The sequence below is a fragment of the Lepisma saccharinum genome, chromosome 9 (genome assembly GCF_977018435.1).
Source record: "Lepisma saccharinum chromosome 9, izLepSacc3.1, whole genome shotgun sequence".
Classification (NCBI taxonomy): Eukaryota; Metazoa; Arthropoda; class Insecta; order Zygentoma; family Lepismatidae; genus Lepisma; species Lepisma saccharinum.
Window position 1 is genome coordinate 64,292,127 of NC_139237.1, and position 20,251 is coordinate 64,312,377.

Here is a 20,251-nt window from a genome sequence, read left to right on the forward strand (position 1 = left end):
GTAAGTAATACACAATAGGTATTTTAATGGAAATAAAATACAAATCAGATAATATTTGATTACATCTCGCGTATGTTACATAGTGGAATTCTACCACAGTTGAGGTCAGTTACCATTGTGATTACAGAGATATATTTAAACGATGTCATTCTAATATACAGTGGAACCTTGATTTTATGTTTCCCAAGTGACCAAGATCTTTTTGATTTGCCAAAAGTGGTAGAAAAGCCAAGTAAAATACACCAAATCAATCAATCAAATGATCTAGGCGAAAATAAACTTGAAAATTGGGGAAAATGTAAAGTCAGGGTTTCGCTGTATATGTTTGTCATGCAACTAAACTAATTTTTAATAATTTGTCACATGTCTTTGAGACAGTTGAAAGTATGTTTTTTTGTTATTTGTTAAATTGCAAAAATAGCTGGATTACTGCCATCTACAAGTAATAAGCTCAGAAAAAAGCCAGACTCATGTTTCCATGCTGATTGAGGCATTGAAGTATCATGGTGTTTTTCCCATCATCCATTTCATCAGATCATTGCACTCATCGTCACAGTTAATCCAAGAAGAAACTTTATGCAAAATTGAACAACATAGAATGAAAGAGTAAAGAAATACAAGTATGAACAGTTAGTTTAATAAATCCTGTGATGCACTTTTAAGTGGTTTACACCCACATGATTTTACACATTTTTACTTTAATATTATGTATGCACATAAGTACACATGATTTCTAATGTAAAAAATACATACTTCTTATGCATTTGAAATTGTATTGTCAATAATAAAGCAAAAGTCATTGCTATAAACTTTCTTGATTGAGAAATTAAAATTTATGTGATACCTCAATCAAATGTTATCAACTACCGTTGCACATTCCTAAAATGTATTTGAGTGTTTCTTGAATTTGCATATTTTCAGTGCATCATGACAGTGAAAATATGCTATATAATTTATTCGAACTTCCCTCTTTCCCATGCCTTCCTAAGCCCCTGTTTACTCTCCTTTACACATAGTGTGTGTGAATCTTTCAGTCAGTAGATGCAATTATACATATACTTTAGCTTTCCTGATGTCCATTTTTATTATTGTTTGTTCTAGCTTGAGAGGAAAAAAGAAGAGATCATATATGGGATTTCTCTCTTTGTGAGGTTACCACAAATGAGACACAATCTTCACACTTGGCTCACTCGGACAGGACCAAAAGGTGTTGAAGTTGGTATACAGCTGTTTCCAATGGTAGAATCTCCCGTATGTAAAGAGTACAGAAACATGTGCACATTTAAAATAGGTAAGTAGGTTTATTTAGTTTTGGATTGTGCATGGCGTGAAGTACGTAAATAAAATTTACAGATACGAATTTTATGAACAAGAGTAAGTATCCTAAAATTACTTTTTCCGTCAGAGGAGCATCATTTCAGGGGTCCCGGGTTCAAATCCCAGCCTGAGCATGGGTGTTCTTTGTCAGTGTCCCTTCAAAAATTTCATCATATAATCTCATCCTCATCTTCGCAATTAATCCGGCAAAGCTAGAGGCATTGGGTTCAACTCTCAGGTAGGGTGTGGATGTTTCATTGTGATTGTTTTACCTCCATCTTGTCAATTCATAATTCATGTTCATTTTTGCAATTAACCTAGAATAGGATAAACAGATATGAGATAACGAAAATGCCAGAAAGCAACATGCATGTATACAAAGATAAATGTAGATTATTACAAGTGTCATTGTATAAATCGTAACAGGTTCCCCTAATTAGAGAAATGTAGCAAGCCAGAAGCAATAACCTTCGTCGGCCGTTACTCTGTCAAGCATTCAAAGAATTCTAGGTCAGTATTAAATCAAACCTCCTGGTTAATTGGAATTAAGTTTAGATCAACATGGTTAGAGAAGGATGTTACTTGTCTATTCGATGATGAAGAGCTCCTCGGAGAACACTCTTCGAATCGCGCTATACAGGTTCGCTCAAGCTCCCCGATGTTTCACGTTCCTTGATCCAAAGCAAAAGGCCCCCACGTTGCCCGTTACACTCTAACTTATCCTTTCTTCCACCACCTGGTTATTGCTACCTAATGCCAGTTGATCAGCAACTTAATTCCAATTAACCAGGAGGATTGATTTAATACTGACCTAGCATGAGAGAGTAACGGCCGACGAAGGAGGTTATTGCTTCTGGCTTGCTACATTTCTCTAATCAGGGGAACCTGTTACGAAATGATGATGGTTTGACAGAGCTGGTAATCTACTGCTGAGATCACAACCTGTCTGTGTGGCTTGTGGAATTTCGTTATGGTGCATGTTTATTCCTTTTTTGCAATATGGGTGGTTCATTAAAGGATCAGTAATGTCTCTATGATTCTTTTAATGTTAGGAGTTGACGAGAAAACCCAGAAGCAAATTGTGGAGTACTGTCTGTGTACGGAAGTACTACAGAAAGGAGTTATCTGTTCGTATTGTTCAAATGAACTTCCTAAGAATTTTATAGAGATAGCAGAGGTGAGTATGGTACTATGTATGATTTTCTTTGGCTGCATGTTTGTGCTCTTGCAGTAAGTTGACTAACAAATGCTGGGAAGCATGAGTCATGATATTGATAAAGGATCATGCAGTGGTTATGAACAAGGATTCCACGGCACTCTTGTAATAGAAGCATTCAACATGCGACTTCTGCTGGAGCAACCGATATCTATTACATGGAAGGTTTTTGATGTCCTGGACTGCAGCTGCATCGAACACATCTGAGATAAACACATTCTTTACATGAATGATGTTAAATCCTCATTTACCAATCGATCCTGGACTTGAGAACTTTTGGGGGATAAATTTGTTTGAAGTCTACTTTTATGCACAGATCCACCCATGATTTGACCAACAGTTTAAAGTGAAATCTGAACCACTGTCCCCTATCATGCAAGAATTGAAGGTCAAGAATTTGTATAGCAATGATAACTGACGGTAGCATCCTTGTGCTTGGATGGGCAAACTGTGGTCACTTGATTGAGTGCAGGAGTATAAAGTGCCCTTACCATGAATTGATATCAGGACCCTTTAATCTTGATCACGTGGAGATTATAAATTCGTCACTAATTTTCTCATTGATTGATCTATTCTAGTTTTCTTGATGAAAAAAAACTAAAGAAATAGTTTTATGGTCCTGACAAAAAAAAAACTCCTGAGTTGGGTACTAGAAACTATATTTTGTATTTGACACAAGAACTTGTCTTATGCCTTGCGCTGTAAAAAATATAACACTATATATTTGTTAAGGCTGAGTCAATACCAATGTGGGTGCATCGGTATTTGCCAGTACCAGTGGTATCTGAATTGGAAAGTGTAATACGTTTTGTATTTTGGTCTTGTTATCCTGGAAATAATGCAAAATTCGAAGTTTATATTAATTTTGCACCATATTGTTGTGAAAAACTGTACTTTGTGATTATACATGTTTTTTAATATTCTGATGAGATTCTTAAATATTTTGAAGCAAAACTGGAAAATTGGTGTATAAATATAATGGAAGACTCACCTACTTATCAATATTTTGAATAACTTTTAATTTTTATAGTTTTCAGTATCTGTGGAATCAGTAAGAGTGTCATTCATTTTAGTGGTTTTATATACTTGCACTTTACGTAACCTGGATCGGCTGTCCTCTCAATGTCTACGGGTTTCTAACAGCTGACTGATTCCCAAACCACTAAAATACTTTATGCTCCTAGTACCTAGCATGCATCTACGACCTATAGAGCTTGCTGAATGACGCCTCACAAATATATCTTGTATGTACAATGTATTTACACACCTCCTGTTCTCCATCATACATCATCAGATCCAATGGAATGGAATGTATTGTATATTTCATAGCCAGCTGTTCATCAGTTTGCGGTTGGAAACTCGTAAAACATTTAAAAAGAAGTACATTCTATTCTTAAAAATTCTTCTTTACATAATTCGACAAAATATGTAATTCTTAGTACTGGTTTGTTCTTTCAACCCCTTGGGGTCTGAAGATGCAAACTATGAGTCTGTGAAACATCAACACTTGAAACAAAAGCATACCTTATACAGTACAAAATAGTGAAAATTACATATAATTTACATACAGTGCCCATTGAAGGTATTACTTTGCCAAGTATGATCTCGACCATTCAATCTGCAATATATGGTAGAATACCTTGTCTTTGAATACACCAATGTTTCATATTGAGTACCTCTACTTCAACAAACACATTTCTTGTCTTGGTTGATTCAAGAGCAGTGTGCTACATCTATTAACTGCATGTTACATGGCTGCTGTAGTCTCTAAAGTTGGTAACATAGTGCAAAATCATAGGTCTTTGGTTCAAATTTCAGGTAAAGCCTAATTTTGTATTAAAAAAATACCAAACAACAGGGGACACCTATGTGAAAATAATATTTTGCATTTTGACCTTTCATCCAGTTATGTATTCTGATTATTGTTGTTATAACCTAGTAGCAGAAATAGGCTATAGAAAAACATCATAACTTGGAGAATATGTTCTTATCATTTACTAGAATTTTCATATTGTATCTTAACATACTATTTTGAAAATAAAATTCTTGTACAAGTGAATAATATTGAATTTGTGTATTTCTTTTAACCTGTAAGAATGACAAAGTAATTTGTAGTTTAGCATGTGATACTCTGGTAGTGTATATAATGTGTTCTGTAGTTAGTTCATCTGATGCATTTTGTAGCATAAAAGCAGCATGGACAAGGTTTTGACTAAAGTACTACAGTAATAAATCCACTTGTAACTGCAAATGCATGCAGGGAATATAAATTGTCAAGTTGCCTATGGAAGTAATAAAGTGTGATAAAATACAAATACAATGTGTGGAACCATTCAATGTAAAACAACATGTTATTTTATTTGGATATTTTGCAGGATTTTCTTGTTGAGTATTGTACTCATGCTGCCTTTATATAGTCCTCAAGTCATCCCTAATTACACTGTAATCTCTGTTATATACAGGGTGTCCAAAAAGAACTGGTGAAAAAGAAAACATCATATGTTGCCATGGAATTGACATAATTAGAAAGAGAAACCCACACCCATGCATGTAGTGAGGGGGAGAATAGTGAATGGGAATGTCACCCCTTTGCACTTCAGTCACAGCTGGTGGAAAGGATGTGGACCCTATGGAGCAAGGCACAGTGTGTTTTGTGACTGAAATGTATTTGATTAAGTGACTCCCTTAATCCTAAATACTCATGCCTGCTGGATAAGAGCACCGGTTAGCTGTCACTAGGGACCTTAATTTTTCACAAGCACAAAATGTTAATTGTTGCAAGAAAATGTAAATGTTTTTGTGTGCGTGTGCAGTGACATGTTCTAACACATTTTTCGTGTATTCGAAATTGTGAAATACTTTTTTCAACCTTATTGACGAAAGCTAAACCTAAAATTTAAACATACAGTAATCCCTCAGTAATCTGGCAGATATCAGAACCAGAGTACTGCCAGATTAACGAAAACCCCACATTAGTGGAGGTTCATTTAAAAAGTTGTATTTTAATAGCAAAACCTATGTTTATTGCACAAAATATGTACATATATTAAAATGGAAATTAGTGTAAAAAACAAATACGAAACAAGATACATATTGCATTTCCCTGTAGTTTACATAACCTTAGCTAGGCCTGTGTTACATTTCTGCACTGTAGTACAGTGTATTTATATTATTCCTTTTGAGGGAACAGGTCAAGAAAAGTGTAAATTTTCTTTCGTTTCTTTGCTTGAAATTGCACTTTTAGCACTTTATCTTGGTCATTTTAACACCGAGATATCACTCACGGAGACACCATTTTCTTCTGCCCATGTAATGGACATAGTGAAGGAATCCGTGGCAGTGTTGTGAAGTATTGTTTTAACAGCTTCTGCTTCTCCCTCATCCCCCCCCCCCTCCTCATCCTCTTTAGTCATCACTTCCTCGATTATGTCGTCATCTGTCAAAAACTGGGACATTTTTCACTCGCAGCAATACAAGTAATTAACACTGAGACAAAAAACTGTGCACCTTGGGTTGTATGTGCAACAATGATGCGTACAGATCGCTATACTGAGCCTAGTGTTTACCTCGTGCCAAGGTCTCTGACACCGACATGCATTAACTTGTTTTCCCTTTCACGTTCCCCACTTTCTCAACGCCGGACTACTGGAGGGGTTGGATTGGCGAAGTGCCGGATTATAGAAGGACCACTGCACTTCCAAAGTCTAAAAAAATTTATACTTTACTCATTCATATCAGTTGGTTTCATTAAGAAATTGGCATTAATTTTTATACAACTACAGCAAAATATTAGGTATTGGAGTAAAAGAGTAAGTTACAAATTTGTTTGTCATTGCAGCTATTTCAGGAGTATCTGGAGAATGAGCCTTGCTCAGCGAAACCTTTCTGGCATCAGTTGACTCTCCAATCTTCCCAGTCAGGAAAAGTAATGGCTACAGCACAAGGAAGGGCTGATTACGTATTGAAAGGGTCAATCGAAGTTAGGAAGAAGGAGCTGAAGAGGTTTTTTAGGGCCAAAGGCGGAAGTGAGCCACATGTTTCATCTGTCTATTTCCTGCATTTTCTGAATGGGTATGTTGTGCGTGGATTCATCATGGCTGGGTCGACATAGAATTCAAGCCTCTCCATTTTTCCTGGTCTTCCACCACTCCTCTCTTTCCACGGTATTCCAATCTTGTCCTCTTCTCCTAACACACACTGCTATCTGCTCTTTGCACTGACATCTTGGTCTCCTCCTTGGCCTTATTCCCACTCCTTGTTCATTATAATCTCTTACCCACAGTCTTTCTGCATCCATCCTCTTCATGTATCCAAACCATCTCGTCTGTGCCTGATCTATTCTGTCCTGAAGCTTCACCACACCCACTGCTTGTCGGATATCATCTCCTATCTCTTCTAGTCTTCCCCAATATACTCCATAAAAATTTCATCTTCACTGCCTGCATCTTTCTTTTGTCTCTCTCTCTGTCATTGTCCAAGTCTCTGCTCTGTATGTAATTATTGGCACATAGTAGGTGTTATATATTACCTTGCATTTCATAGGTACATCCCTGTTCCATATTAATCTTCGCTGGACCCTGTGGCCAAGTGGTTAGCACATCGCGCTGCGCCACCAAGGGTCCTGGGTTCGAATCCCGCTCGGGCTTGGTTGTTTGCGAATGTCCATTCATCACTCATCCCCATTTTCACAAATTAGACAAGAGGCACAAAACACGAAGTAAAATAAACTAAATCAATCAATCATATTAATCTTCGAATGCTTTGATATAGTCCACCACCCGTTTGTCCTCTTCTGTTTACCTCCTCATCTATTCTACCACTTCTGTCAATGCTTCCTAGATATTTGAGACTCTCCACTACCCTCAACTCTTCTGTGTCCATCTTTATTCTTGCATCATTTCTGGCTCTGTTTCTGGTTGTTATTAGCAATGCACTCTTTTCTGCACTGAATTTCATTCCTGCTCTTCTGATTTCCTCATTCCAACTGTCAAGCTGTCTCTGTACTACTTCTTCCCTGTTTCCCATATTACCAAGTCATCAGCGAACAACAGGGCCTTCATCTCTTCCTCTCCTATCTTCTTCCCCACCTCTTCGTTAATTGCATCCATTGTAATTATGAGGAGCAGTGGGGAAAGAGCACTTCCCTGTTCCTAGTATAATATCCATTTTATTTACAGTACTCAAAAAAATTGTTGCATATTGTGAAAACATTGTGTGGCCCCACTGTGCCCTTATCATGACCCAGTTCTTGCAGGAGCACAGAATCCACTGCATGCCATGATCAGCTCATTCCCCAACCTCAACTGCATCACAAATGCATGGACCCTCCTGAAGAGAGCCATCGTCAATCGTCCGAAAACACCACAAACCCTTTGATAGTTCACCGAGGAGATACATTGGTTCATGAAAGTCAGGAACCATTGAATCAGCGATGGCTGTTTGGGCTGCTGACTCTCATTATACACCTTTGTTATTTTGCTTTGTTTTGTAACATTGTTACTGCATACATTTTCCCTCTTGTTTCATGTATAACACAATGGCAACCCCCATTCCCTTCTGTAAATATCACATTATGCAACAGTTTTTTTGAGCACTGTATGTTATATCTAATTAATATACAGGTATAATAAATATATATGCAATAAATAAAAATTGCTGCAGTAAACCAGGTCAAATTTTCAAAATACTCCACTTTTCGACATGCAATTGCTCTCAAAGAGGACCCACATTATAGAGAATTGCTTTCATCATTGGCATCCGGTGCACTAGGGTTCTTAATAGATATTTATGGTTTGAAAATGAATATTAAAATATTGGCGCTGGCCTGACTGTAGTCTTACATTCAAATCCATTACTACTGTTATCCGTCAAATCCATTACTACTGTTATCCACTTTTGTGCTTAAACTTTTTTTTAACAGGGGAGGGGGCTTTACGTAGCTGATGTCACTGTTACCACTATTAGAAAGTATTGAATTTAATCACACACACTCATGACAATCAATACTCTTTTGAAGTACATAAAATGCTGACACTTTTGCACACTGCTGACATCTTGGAATTTATGTGAATTTAATTTCCAAAAGTTAATGTGTGTCAAACATCATGTGGTTAGGTGACATCTATTTTTTTCTCTGTTTCTTAGATAGTGGTCAGACTTGTGTCTATTTGTTTATTTCTAATCCTTTGCAGTCAACTGTAATTAAATTAAATTAATTACATGTTTAGATCCTGATAATATATACTGATAGTGCCTATAAATGTCTGTTTTAAGGGTAAATGCTCATTTTGCATAATCTTGCCTTAATAAATGCTTTCTTTTTTTGTACACCCTTGTTTTTCATGTCTAAATTTTCGACATACTCCCCTTGTTTCATATCTAGATTGTAAATGCTGCAGGGCATCCCTGCAGTATTGCCATAGTTAAAGATCACCAGTGCCTTGCAAGGAGGCAAATCAATGCTACGGGAAGTAACACCATGGTCCAATGAGGTTATTACCTTCAAGCATTGTTCATTAACCCTCCCTTGATTGAGCTCCATTTCATAATTCCATTGGCGGAGGATGAGCATATAACATATTGTTTGCTCTTCTCTGTTTCAAATTTATCACACCTGACATCCATGAAAACTCCAGCAGGACACCATAAACTTCAAATATTCAGGATTTGTCACACATTTGCTCACTTCAAATTCTTTATGTCTCCATAAAACATATGTACGGTCAGGTTCAGCACCATCTTTGGTAATGAGAAACACATCATCGGACTTTGTTGGCCTGGGTGTGTGTTCTTTTTATCTATTTTCTAATGTTCCATATTTGATAATACAGTAGGCTCTTTTTTATTCAAACTTTAATAAATTGGATTGTGTGAAGTTCCTATTGAAACTGAAGTTAAAAATTCATATGTAATTTGAATTTTCGAACCTTTTATTTGGATAGTCGAAGGCAGTTATCCAGAGACAGCGGTAACTATGAGAAATTTTCTGTTTCCTGGTAAGCTGCCTCCACCTTCTCCTCAACAAGGTGGGATTGCCTACCTCTTTTCTGTGCAGGTATACGTTCTTGAACCTCCACTAGCCAATGATTTGTGAAAGTCTTCTTATCTGATTAGTGAGGGTATGTTGTTCGCAATGTCGAAGCATGGTACGTTGAATCTCATGCAAACGTCAGTGATGACTTGTTTCATGCAAGAAATGAATTTGAAAATTTTGTTAACCATGTAAAAATAAATAAAAACATCCAAAAATCACAAACTTCTTTAATTGAGAACAGGCAGCTAATTTTGTAATATCTGTATATCATTTTGTGTTTTAATTCAATGTACTTAAATGTGTTTTCCATTTACTGGTAGCTTAATTACTATTGTGAGAGGAATTTGTTTTTGGCTTGCACTACAGGACCATGCATAAAATACGGTAATTTTTAGAGTAAGCTTCACTGCATGTTCATTACTTTTGCTTCTGCTGTAGTATATTAGTTTTGTTTTATTGATTTTCTTTAATAATACATGTTTTTGTGAGTTTGAATTTTGGATAATTCAAAATTCTTCCATTTTCCCTTGTTTGCATTAAAAAAATGAGTCCACGGTATGACAGTATTCAAGCATTTGAGTTGGCATCAGCAGTAATCAGTAACTGTATTGGAATCAATTCAACATGGTATTGGCTCAGTGCCACAAAATATTCAGTGGAACCCCGATTTTACATTCATACATTCAATCTTTGTGGTCCCAATATAGCAAAATGTTATGATTTTTTTTGGAATTTACATTTTTCTGCATTTTAAGTTTCTTCAGCTTGGTTCCCTGAAAAACGTAAAATCAAGGTTCCACTACTTCACATGAAAATACAGCATGCTGTCTTTTATGACTTTGTTTATGTAATTGCAAACCATGTTAACGTACTTCAATATACTTTCAGCAAAAAAACTATAGAGCTTCTGATAGGAGATAGTAATTTGAAAGAAAACATAGGTGAGAAGATATTCTGGATTTCTCCACTGTCTTATGTCGTGCCTTGCACCCAATCAGCAGAATTGTATTTTAAACTGATAGAGGATCTTGTACAACCCAACAGGACCATGACAGTGCTGGATATAGGCTGTGGAGTGGGAGCTTTCAGTATAACGATTGCAAATGTAAGTAAAGTTTCAGGCATCTGTCAAAAAATTCTGTTTCCCTAGAATGAAACATCAGTTATATATTTTTATACAATGTGATTAATCATGAGTAAAAGTTCTTGGGAGAAATCAACTTGAAACAGCCAATGGCTTAAGAAAGTATGTAACACTACATTGTAGGGATGGACCAATACGAAATGTTTACCAGTGCTGATAAATTATAGATACATGATTAACCAATACCAATCCGAACCAATATGAAATAAAATTAGCAATGTTATTTGAAGAACATGTATGATTCATTAACTTTCAATTAATATATATAATTAGGTGACTACAATGGGTTTTGTCTTTGAAAAAACTGTGTATTTAGACATTTATTGTACAAGACATGTCTATTATATTCATAAAAATAATAACAAAATTTTTGCACTAAATTCCAGACTATTTATAGACTCTCATACTTTCAACGTGGCCATCGGCCACGTCTTGTATGCTCACATGCGTAACCTTCGGCCAAGTTGTGGATGCAATCACGTTATAGATGGTCAATGATCTTAATAACTTTTTGAAAATGTCTGCATGTTATATTGGATGAAGGGGAATATGCATATTTATAAGTTTGCTAATTTGAAAAGTTTAGAAAATAACTTTGTGTGTACACTAATATTGTACAAATATTCAACACATTATTGTCTATTTTCATAATAATAAACTGGGTAAATATTGTCCGTTTCAAAATAGTTAAATATTTCATATAAACAAATTCAATAGCAACATTAAATTGAAAAAGCAATATTTACTTCTTTTGTAATTTTTACATTTGTAAATGTAATTGAAAAATAATTGTTTCTGTCATTTCCATCAAATTCCTACCTCCTCTGTAATAAATTCTGTTGCTCATGTTTTGAAATTCGAAAAGTGTAGCATAATTCCCTTACAGTAGTTTTCAGGATGAAAATAAACTTTAAGTTCCTTAGCAACGTCCATTTCCATGTGCAACAACAAGCACGGCAAGCTCTAAAGAATTGTTTGTTATTATACCCGTACACATTTAGTTAGAACAAGCATGATGTATATATTTTCGCATTGAGTATACCAATATATACGTAATTGTATCTGGGCTGAATCTTCTTATGTAGATGTCACCCTTGTTTGAGACACCTTTTCAAAACCAGGAGTTCATTCATCTGTGTGTTACTGATCTGTGAGAAATAATGTAGCTTGACAATGAAGACGTGAATCAAATAATGTGGGCAAAAAAATGGAGAACATTTTTGTCAGTGAGTGAGTGGTGGGATTGGGGCTATATTGGATATATCGTCAGATCAATAAAATTATATGTAATTTTAGGTTGACAGCAGATTCCATTTTAAATTGTAGATCTAGTCTCCAAGCATATATAACCAACCTAGGTGCATTATTCACATATTAAGAAAGTTTAAGGTTTTGCTGAATTTTCCAGCATGTCATGCCAAACCAACACTACTGCCCTGACTACAATTTCCAATTAATAACACATGTTAAAACAGAATTTGAAATGGACATGAAAGAAACTGAAGAATTATCAAATCAAAATATAACCTATATCACCATGATTTTGGAAATATTTATTTCTGATATAAAAAAAAACTACAAAAACGTATCATGAATGTTAAAGAAATCATCATAGCATGCAACACTATTCTGATATCATGTTCTGGTATTTTCTCAACCCTTCCAGTTCTAGTATGTGTGCTTTTACCTTTTCCGCTTCTTATTTCATCCTGATGACAGGTGCGAAGTATACCTGAAACATTTTGCCGGATGAATACTGTTTTACCTACATGAAATTTCTAGTTTCCACATTGCACAATTGGATAGATATTTCCGATTAATTTCGAAGGCTCACTTCACTGCCTTCATTCACTAAGGTTACAGCATCTGGAAATAACTATCCAATTGTTCAATGCGGAAACTCGAAATTTCACGGTAATACTTAAACCGCGTTTACCGCATCTATCATGAATACTGTTTTGCCGTATCTCCACTTTTTGTCGGAAATGAGTTGTTGATATTATCTTGTTCTGTGCATGTTAATGCATCATGTTTCAACACTTATGTATCTAGATGTCAAGTCATGTGAATTATCAACATTAATAAAATGTTCGTGCAATTCATGTAGTGTATTCAAAATCCACATACGTACCACTTCAATCAGCTCTCCTGAAGAGTTACTGCAGATGGACATATGACAAAATAATATTCAGCCGTCAATTTATATTTTTTGATACTATTTTTTTATCCTAATTTTAATAAACTGTGATGTCTTCTCACAGTTGAAGGCATTATTGAACATTATTTTGTTATAAATGTCTTTGGAGTTGGCAATTAAAATGAAAAGTCATTGCACATTCCAGCAAGAGATTTTTATTTTCTATTTCTAACAGAAATGCAAACAAGTTTTTGGTTTTGATGCTGCAGAATGTGCTGTGAATGATGCTTGTATAAATGCAGCTAAAAATGGTGCCCTGAATTGTCAGTTTTTCTGCAAATTCTCTTATGGTGGAATAAAAGCTGTACTGGATTGTAAATTGAAAGATGATGAAGAAGTTGTGGCTGTGGTTCATCCATATTGTAAGTATTCTGTGTATGTTTTAATATGAGACAATAATCACATGACAGGCATGTTAAACATGCAACCCACATGGCCCTATGTATATTTCACGCATGTGAGCCTATCTACGAATGTAGTTATCCAATTTTTAATATTACAGTATTGTTCTTTCTTATTTCTCATGAGACATGCCTTGACCAGATTCACCAAGTTTCCTCACACTGATGCATTCTTGCATTTCATTAAGGGGCAAGTCTGGTATTGACTAGGTAGGCTGATTGACACGTTGGTTCTGAAGTGCAAATTATCTTGCTCGCTGGAATGGTCAGGGGATAGGGACATGCATACCTTCTTTCAAAAATGAGTGTCTTGATTGAGGAGGATTTGTTGTGAAAGAATGATAATTTTTGTTAAAATTTCAGGATACCATGCCACTTTCTAAGCTTTGCAGGATTAAGAAAGCAATCTTAGAAGAGGAATGTTGAATTTTTCAAGGAAAGTAGGAGATTGCATATGTTTGTGTGTGAAAATATCACATGTTTAAGTAAGGGAGATTTCAGACCAAAGTGGTGAGCAACAAGCAACATTTGTTTCACACCAAAGTGATAAACAACATGAGCCCCCTCCACTTGTTTAAAAAGGAAATGCATGACCAATAGACTGAGGGGAACATGTTAAAACAATGTAGACATATGCAAGTTATAAACGACATGAGCAGCTATTCGTATCACTACAGTATGAATGGTTGCATTTATTATACCGATGATTCATTCCCAACTGACAAAGTGTCAATTGTCCCAACTGTTATTTTATTTTATTTTTGTCAGTCAGGCGCCAGCATTTTACTGCTTCCTCATTCTCGCCCTATTTAGTGATATAAACAGGATGTTTGCAAACCATAACCACTTTTTAGTGTGTATTGCATGCTGTTTGTGTTGCAATATTAATAAAGTTGTATTTTTCACATAAGTCTGAAGTTATCACTTTGTCTTTGAATTAACCTTTCATTTTCTTGGTTAAAAAAGCTAGTTTTATTATACACGAACAACGAGACCGCAATGTACATTAGACCAATTTGAGTTTACAGTTTTCACTTGCAAAAAGTCATCCCTGTACTTAACAGGATATTTTGAATTTTGCACCCTCCCGAAAGTGCTATGCATTTACTGTATTGCCCATCTTGCATTTAAGTGTGGTAATGCTAAGTTACCCCCACACCCCCTATACGCCTTCATGGCATGGTGCTAAGCACAGGGGAGCACTTTACCTTTTTTTTAATGCTAAGAGGGAATACAGTTTATATGCTCCGTTACTGTAAAACTGCTTTCAATTTTTCTAAATACAGGGCTTTATTTTCAAACATGTTTCAGTTTTAATAGGGCATTTCTTATATCATGCATCAATTTTTTTCTTAACATTATACACATTTACCTGCTGACTGATGATATAATTGAAATATTTTGAATTAAAAAAATAGATGAAATTTTTACCCAGAAGTGTTTCATACTGAAGTATGTAAGTATGTATAAGTTTGTTTTTATACAATATAACTTATTGAAAGATTGTGTGATTCAGTCAGTAATCAAATCTTTTTCAATAGGATACATATAAATTCCATAAGATAATTATAAGTTGTACTAATAGAAAAGTTAATTGTATTGCTAGTTCTTACATTTGTAAAGCCCCATCTTATATGAGTTTACATTCCAATATTTTCTGGCCAATTACAGGTAACCTGAATGATAGTATAATTCAAAACATTCCATCTATACACAAGGTTGTGTATGTGGGAACAGAGCCTTATGCTCTAAAGAAGATTGGTAAGAAATTTTGTCGTCCACCCCGTCGCAATCGCACTGATGAACGACCATTGATTCCTGTAAAGGTTATTCCATTTGATGTGTATCCTCTTGCAGTGAACAGCTTCATTATAATATACTTTGAAAGGAGGACTCGGAGAAACTTTCCAGATGCACAGGTAACTGTAACTGCTCAGATACTAGGAAATGTTACCACAGTTGTTTGTTCTGAAACACGATCTACACACCCCAATATCTCCAAAGTGCAAGCTGTTAAAGGAAAGTACAAAGATCTGAGAGTTGCAAAACTTCCAGCACATGTACAGAATGTGCATCTGATGAACAATCCAAATCAAACATCACACATGCACATGGAAGATGAGATCGCAGACAAGCTTTTGTGCATCATGGATTCCGAACTTACCAAAGCTCGGAATATCATAAAAGATAAGTTCTACCAGTTATGCTACAAGTTAGATCAGATTGATTGGAGTAAAATTTTGACTGATGAAGTGAACATAGTTGCAGATGCTGTCTTCACACGTTTATCTTTGGAGTTTCCAGCGATGGGCCAAGGAAAGACGTTGAAGCAGAATAAGTCTGGGAGAGAAGAAAGTTTGGAAAGAATTTGTGAAAGAGAAGTTCAATATTTGCCAAGTATAGAATCAACTTCAGAAATGCAAGGATTAATTGATGAAAGGGTAAAAAGTGTCTTAGCTGCATCTGGTTTTACAGTAGAAGCTTCTAAACTCCTTCAAAGTTTTAACTCTGAACCTAGTTCATCTGGAGCTTCACATGCAAGTACAAGGCAGTTTGCTTCCACATTTGAAGAACGTCAAAGCCTGTGTGCGGATAGACATGGAAAACTATCACAATTTAATGAAAACATGTTTCATGAACAGCATTCAAGTAGAAGTTTGTGTCAAAGTCAGTTCGAAGAAAAATTAAATTCTGAGAAAATTCAAAGTTTCCTGGCCAAAATAGGATTGCCACCTGAAAATGCCAAGTTTTATCAGAATTCTGAATCCATGCCCAGCCTATCTAATTCAGGGGAAACAGCAAGTTCAAACACTTCTGTAATGTCACATAAAAGGATGTTCAGAGACAGGTACAATGGAGAGTACTCACCGAGTGATAGATGGTATTCATCAAGCAAAGCCTCGCAAGATGCTGGTTTTCAGATGCATGCAGCTGGCAGAATGTTATCACGAGATCAGTTCCAAGAATCTTCTGGAAGAAACAGAAGAGAGAGCAGCATGAATTTCAATCTTCCAAGTTCCAACTTTGTCCCTGAACATGCCCATCCATTGCAAGATCAATCACTTACTAACCAAGTTTCCAAGCCACCAGTTCATAACAAAAACGTAAGCAATTACAAGCCACCCAATTTACACCCACCCAAACAGTTTTCTGCAAACATATCAAATTGTCAACCAGTTTCAGCCCTCTATTCAAACAACACTATGGGAAAGTAAGAAAAACCTTCAATCAAATGAATATCAAAGTAAAAAAAATCTAGGACAAGGAAATGTAGTATTTATAGTATATAAAGATGCAGTTGAAAATAAGATTACTTTGTAGATGTAACTATGGTTGAAAATACACGTCAAATGGCAATGATGTCATAAAATATGATGAATTTCAAAATCCATGTTACTGAAATAGATAGATTTTTTGAAGTTGCTCATAACATTTTTTTTTTTTTAAATAACTTCATCATAGTCAGCCGTTGCCGTTTCCTGCCTCTGGCTGGGTCGGCATAGAAGTCAAGCCTCTCCATTTTTCCTGGTCTTCCACCGCTCTTCTCTTTCCACGATGTTCCAATCTTGTCCTCTTCTCCTAATACTCTCCGCTATCTGCTCTTTCCACCGGCATCTTGGTCTCCCCCTTGGCCTTATTCCCACTCCTTGTGCATTGTAAGCTCTTACTGGTACTGGTAGTCTTTCTGCATCCATCCTCTTCATGTGTCCGAACCATCTCATCTGTGCCTGATCTATCCTGTCCTGAAGCTTCATCACCCGTACTGTCTGTCGGATCTCCTCATTCCTTATTCTATCCCTTCTGGTCTTCCCCAATATACTCCTTAAATATTTCATCTCCACTGCCTGCATTTTTTTTTGTCTCTCTAAATTTTAAATAACTTAAAATTTACAATTCTACTGCTAGCTTTAATTGCCTAAACGTGGGCTACAAATCCAGTGATTGTTATTTACAAATCCGTCGTCACTGAAAAGTTAAAGAGATGTGATATGCCAGAATTCAGGGGTATAAACATCAATGTATCAGTATATATTTTTTTCACAAATGCTAGTGCAATTTTATTAATGCTCAATGAACTTGATTAATCAGTCCATCCTCTTAACATATCCAAATTATTATTTTTATGGATTCTTGTTAATGTTGTGTAATTTAACTTTGAAATCAAACTACTGCCCATTCAAGAACTTTTTTTAACACTGCCAACATGATTAATTAGACGTAAGCAAGTTACTAATTTTAATAGAACCTCTACAAGTAAGTTTCACAGAAAAAGTTAGTAACTCTGTTGTGTCTAATTATTATCAACCCCATCTTTTATTCCCCAAACATGCGAACATGAAGTAAACAGAAACTAATTGTCTGAAGCAAAATGCATTTATGAGGTAATCTTGGTAAAAAATGTAACCTGAAAACAGAGCTGTTGCTATTGATTTCAGCACCTGGGGTGGGGATAGATTTTTGCCTCCCTTGCACCAATTGTGTCCCCTTCCCCCACCCCTGCTTCAGATAAATGTTGCTCATGCTCACTTTTAATATTTGATTTTAAAGAGCAAATCCCCACTCAAAGGTTTCCAATCAACAATGAAGTGTATATGATGCACATCTGCTTTAAGTATAACACTAAGATAATTTTAACTGGCATTTTTTTATGTCTGTCATTGTAGCTGTAGCATATACATTCATAAACACTGCTTCAAAACCCCAAACACGTATTTCCTTATTTTGACTGTTTATGACTTTTCTAAATTCTTCTGCACATAACTTTTGTCTCCATTGTTAGATCAGCTGTGTATACATATCACATCATCATGAACAAACAGTATATAATATCTGTTTTTGAGCAGTAAATTTAAACTTTATGCGACTCCTACTAGAATTTCTGTATTGCGAGCGAAGCAAGCAAGAAGTTTGTATATGTGTTTCTTTGCAAACTGACAGTGGGACCATGCTTCCAAACAGTTTTTAATCGAATCAACTGTAAAAGATTTACTTTGGCAATCAGGAAAGAAGTTTTTGAACAATCTATTTGTCAGAGTAATAGCCAAATTAGAAAGAGTATGTGCTAATTTAATTTTGAACCCTATGATGCATGTGTCTCATAATTCTAATAATGTATTAGTCTCTCTCTCTCACTGGCCACCTTTGATTTTAATACATGTAAGAGCATTGTGTAAGAGTTGTTTTTAGAGCAATACAAAAGCTGAACTTTGAATTTTAGACAGTAACGTGTGAAGTATTTTCGCTCTATAGAATAAAAATATATTTGAATTTTCTACATTAACTAAATTTGTGAAGAGTCTATTTTCTTTGGAATAATGAGAACACCTATACAGATACTTGTAATAGAAAATTTGAATTTATATGTTTAAGATGAATGCTTAGGCAAAAAACCAATATGTAAAATTGTAACTTGAATTGTACTTTAAACATCTTTAAAGAATGTTGTTTACTAAGTGTGCATTATGTACCAGTGCCAATAAATTATATGGTATAAAATACAAGCATTCCCAAACCTGAATTATTCATTTACCTCCTTACTGATGCATGTGTCCATGGCTAATGAGTAGTGTTGGGCGATATTGGAAAAATACCGTCCAGCCAACTAGATGATATATCGTCATGATATTTTGGCGATATATATCATTGGCCACGGTGGCTCAGTCGGTAACGCGTCTGACTACCATGCTAAAGGTCCCGGGTTCGATCCCTGGCCGGTTCAAATCCGGGAACTTTTCTAACGATGGAAGTGGCCCCGGCGCCCACCCAGCATCGAATAACATGGGTACCTGGGGGAAACCCTGGGGGGTAAAGGCGGTCAGCGGCGTGATACCGATCACATCACCCCCACTCACGACCGGATCAAGAAAGTGTGGCGCGTTACCCCCACACCTCCTATACGCCTTCGTGGCATGCTGCTATGCACAGGGGAGCACTTTACCTTTTTTTTATATATATATATATATATTGTGAGGTAAAATATCATATTGTATTGTCTGTGATGATATTTTCTTGATGATAAATCGGAATATCAAATTCTGATATCGTCCATTCCCACTAATGAGTTTTGCTTGAGAAGGAAGAAAATTCATGTTAACATTTTATTTTGCCTTTATATATTGCTTAAAAAATAAAATGACAAAATTGTATACTCATAGAAATATTGGATCAGTAAAAATATTAACAATTTTACAGATTGTTTCAGAAGAGTGATTGATCTTTCCCATCCATATATGAAGGGAATAATAGTGTTAATGGTGGTAGTGGTGTAGAAAAAATTCAGAGTTCAAAGATAAATACACCTCGTACATTAAGATCCTCAGAAAGGGTAAAGTGTGTGCCCCAAAAATGGAATGAAGATTTTTTATGGTAAGTCGTAACAAAAGTGAAAGAAAAACTACTAAAGAAAGCAAATGCTTCTTCAAACTAAAAGGTAAAACGACAAATCCAGAGTGTCTAATGCAGCCAAGTGGCAATTTTAGCGTCGCTCATTGTAATGTGCGGTCTCTTGTACCAAAAATTGATGAACTACAGTGTGTTACATTACTGCATGATTTTGATATTGTCGCAATCTCTGAAACCTGGACTGATGCCTACACGCCAATGGCATCTATCAACCTACCAGGGTATCAGATCGTGAAAATTGATCGGATGCATAAAACCGGAGGGGGCATTGCCATTTACATGAAAACAGAACTGAACTTTCGCATTGTAGGTTATAATGACTTGGACAATGGCAGTGATGTTGAATATATCAGTATTATTGTAAATAATAATAGTAAAAGAATAGGTGTGTGTATTATATATAGAGCACCAAACATAGCGTACACTAAACTCTCCATTGTAGAAAATCTACTCTCTGAGCTATACCCTTGTGTAGACACCCTATTGCTGATGGGTGACGCAAACTGTGACTTCTTAAAATGCGAATCAGACACCATGTATT

The 20,251-nt window shown here is 35.7% G+C and overlaps 1 protein-coding gene across 2 annotated transcripts in view; it reads left to right on the plus strand.

Annotated features, from left to right (window-relative positions):
* LOC145992082 (uncharacterized) overlaps nucleotides 1-18,723 on the plus strand; it is a 126,899-nt gene extending 108,176 nt beyond the window's left edge. Inside the window, exons 1-5 of one of the 2 annotated variants that reach the window (XM_083128298.1) lie at nucleotides 1,212-1,291; nucleotides 6,372-6,604; nucleotides 10,455-10,671; nucleotides 13,083-13,269; nucleotides 14,980-18,723. In XM_083128298.1, coding sequence (XP_082984424.1) covers nucleotides 6,462-6,604; nucleotides 10,455-10,671; nucleotides 13,083-13,269; nucleotides 14,980-16,523 — 2,091 coding nt within the window. In that variant the 5' untranslated portion in view covers nucleotides 1,212-1,291; nucleotides 6,372-6,461 and the 3' untranslated portion in view covers nucleotides 16,524-18,723. Of the gene's footprint in view, nucleotides 1-1,101; nucleotides 1,292-6,371; nucleotides 6,605-10,454; nucleotides 10,672-13,082; nucleotides 13,270-14,979 lie in introns of those variants that run through there. The other variant, XM_083128300.1, reaches the window with a different exon arrangement.
* Nucleotides 18,724-20,251: the final 1,528 nt, after the last annotated feature.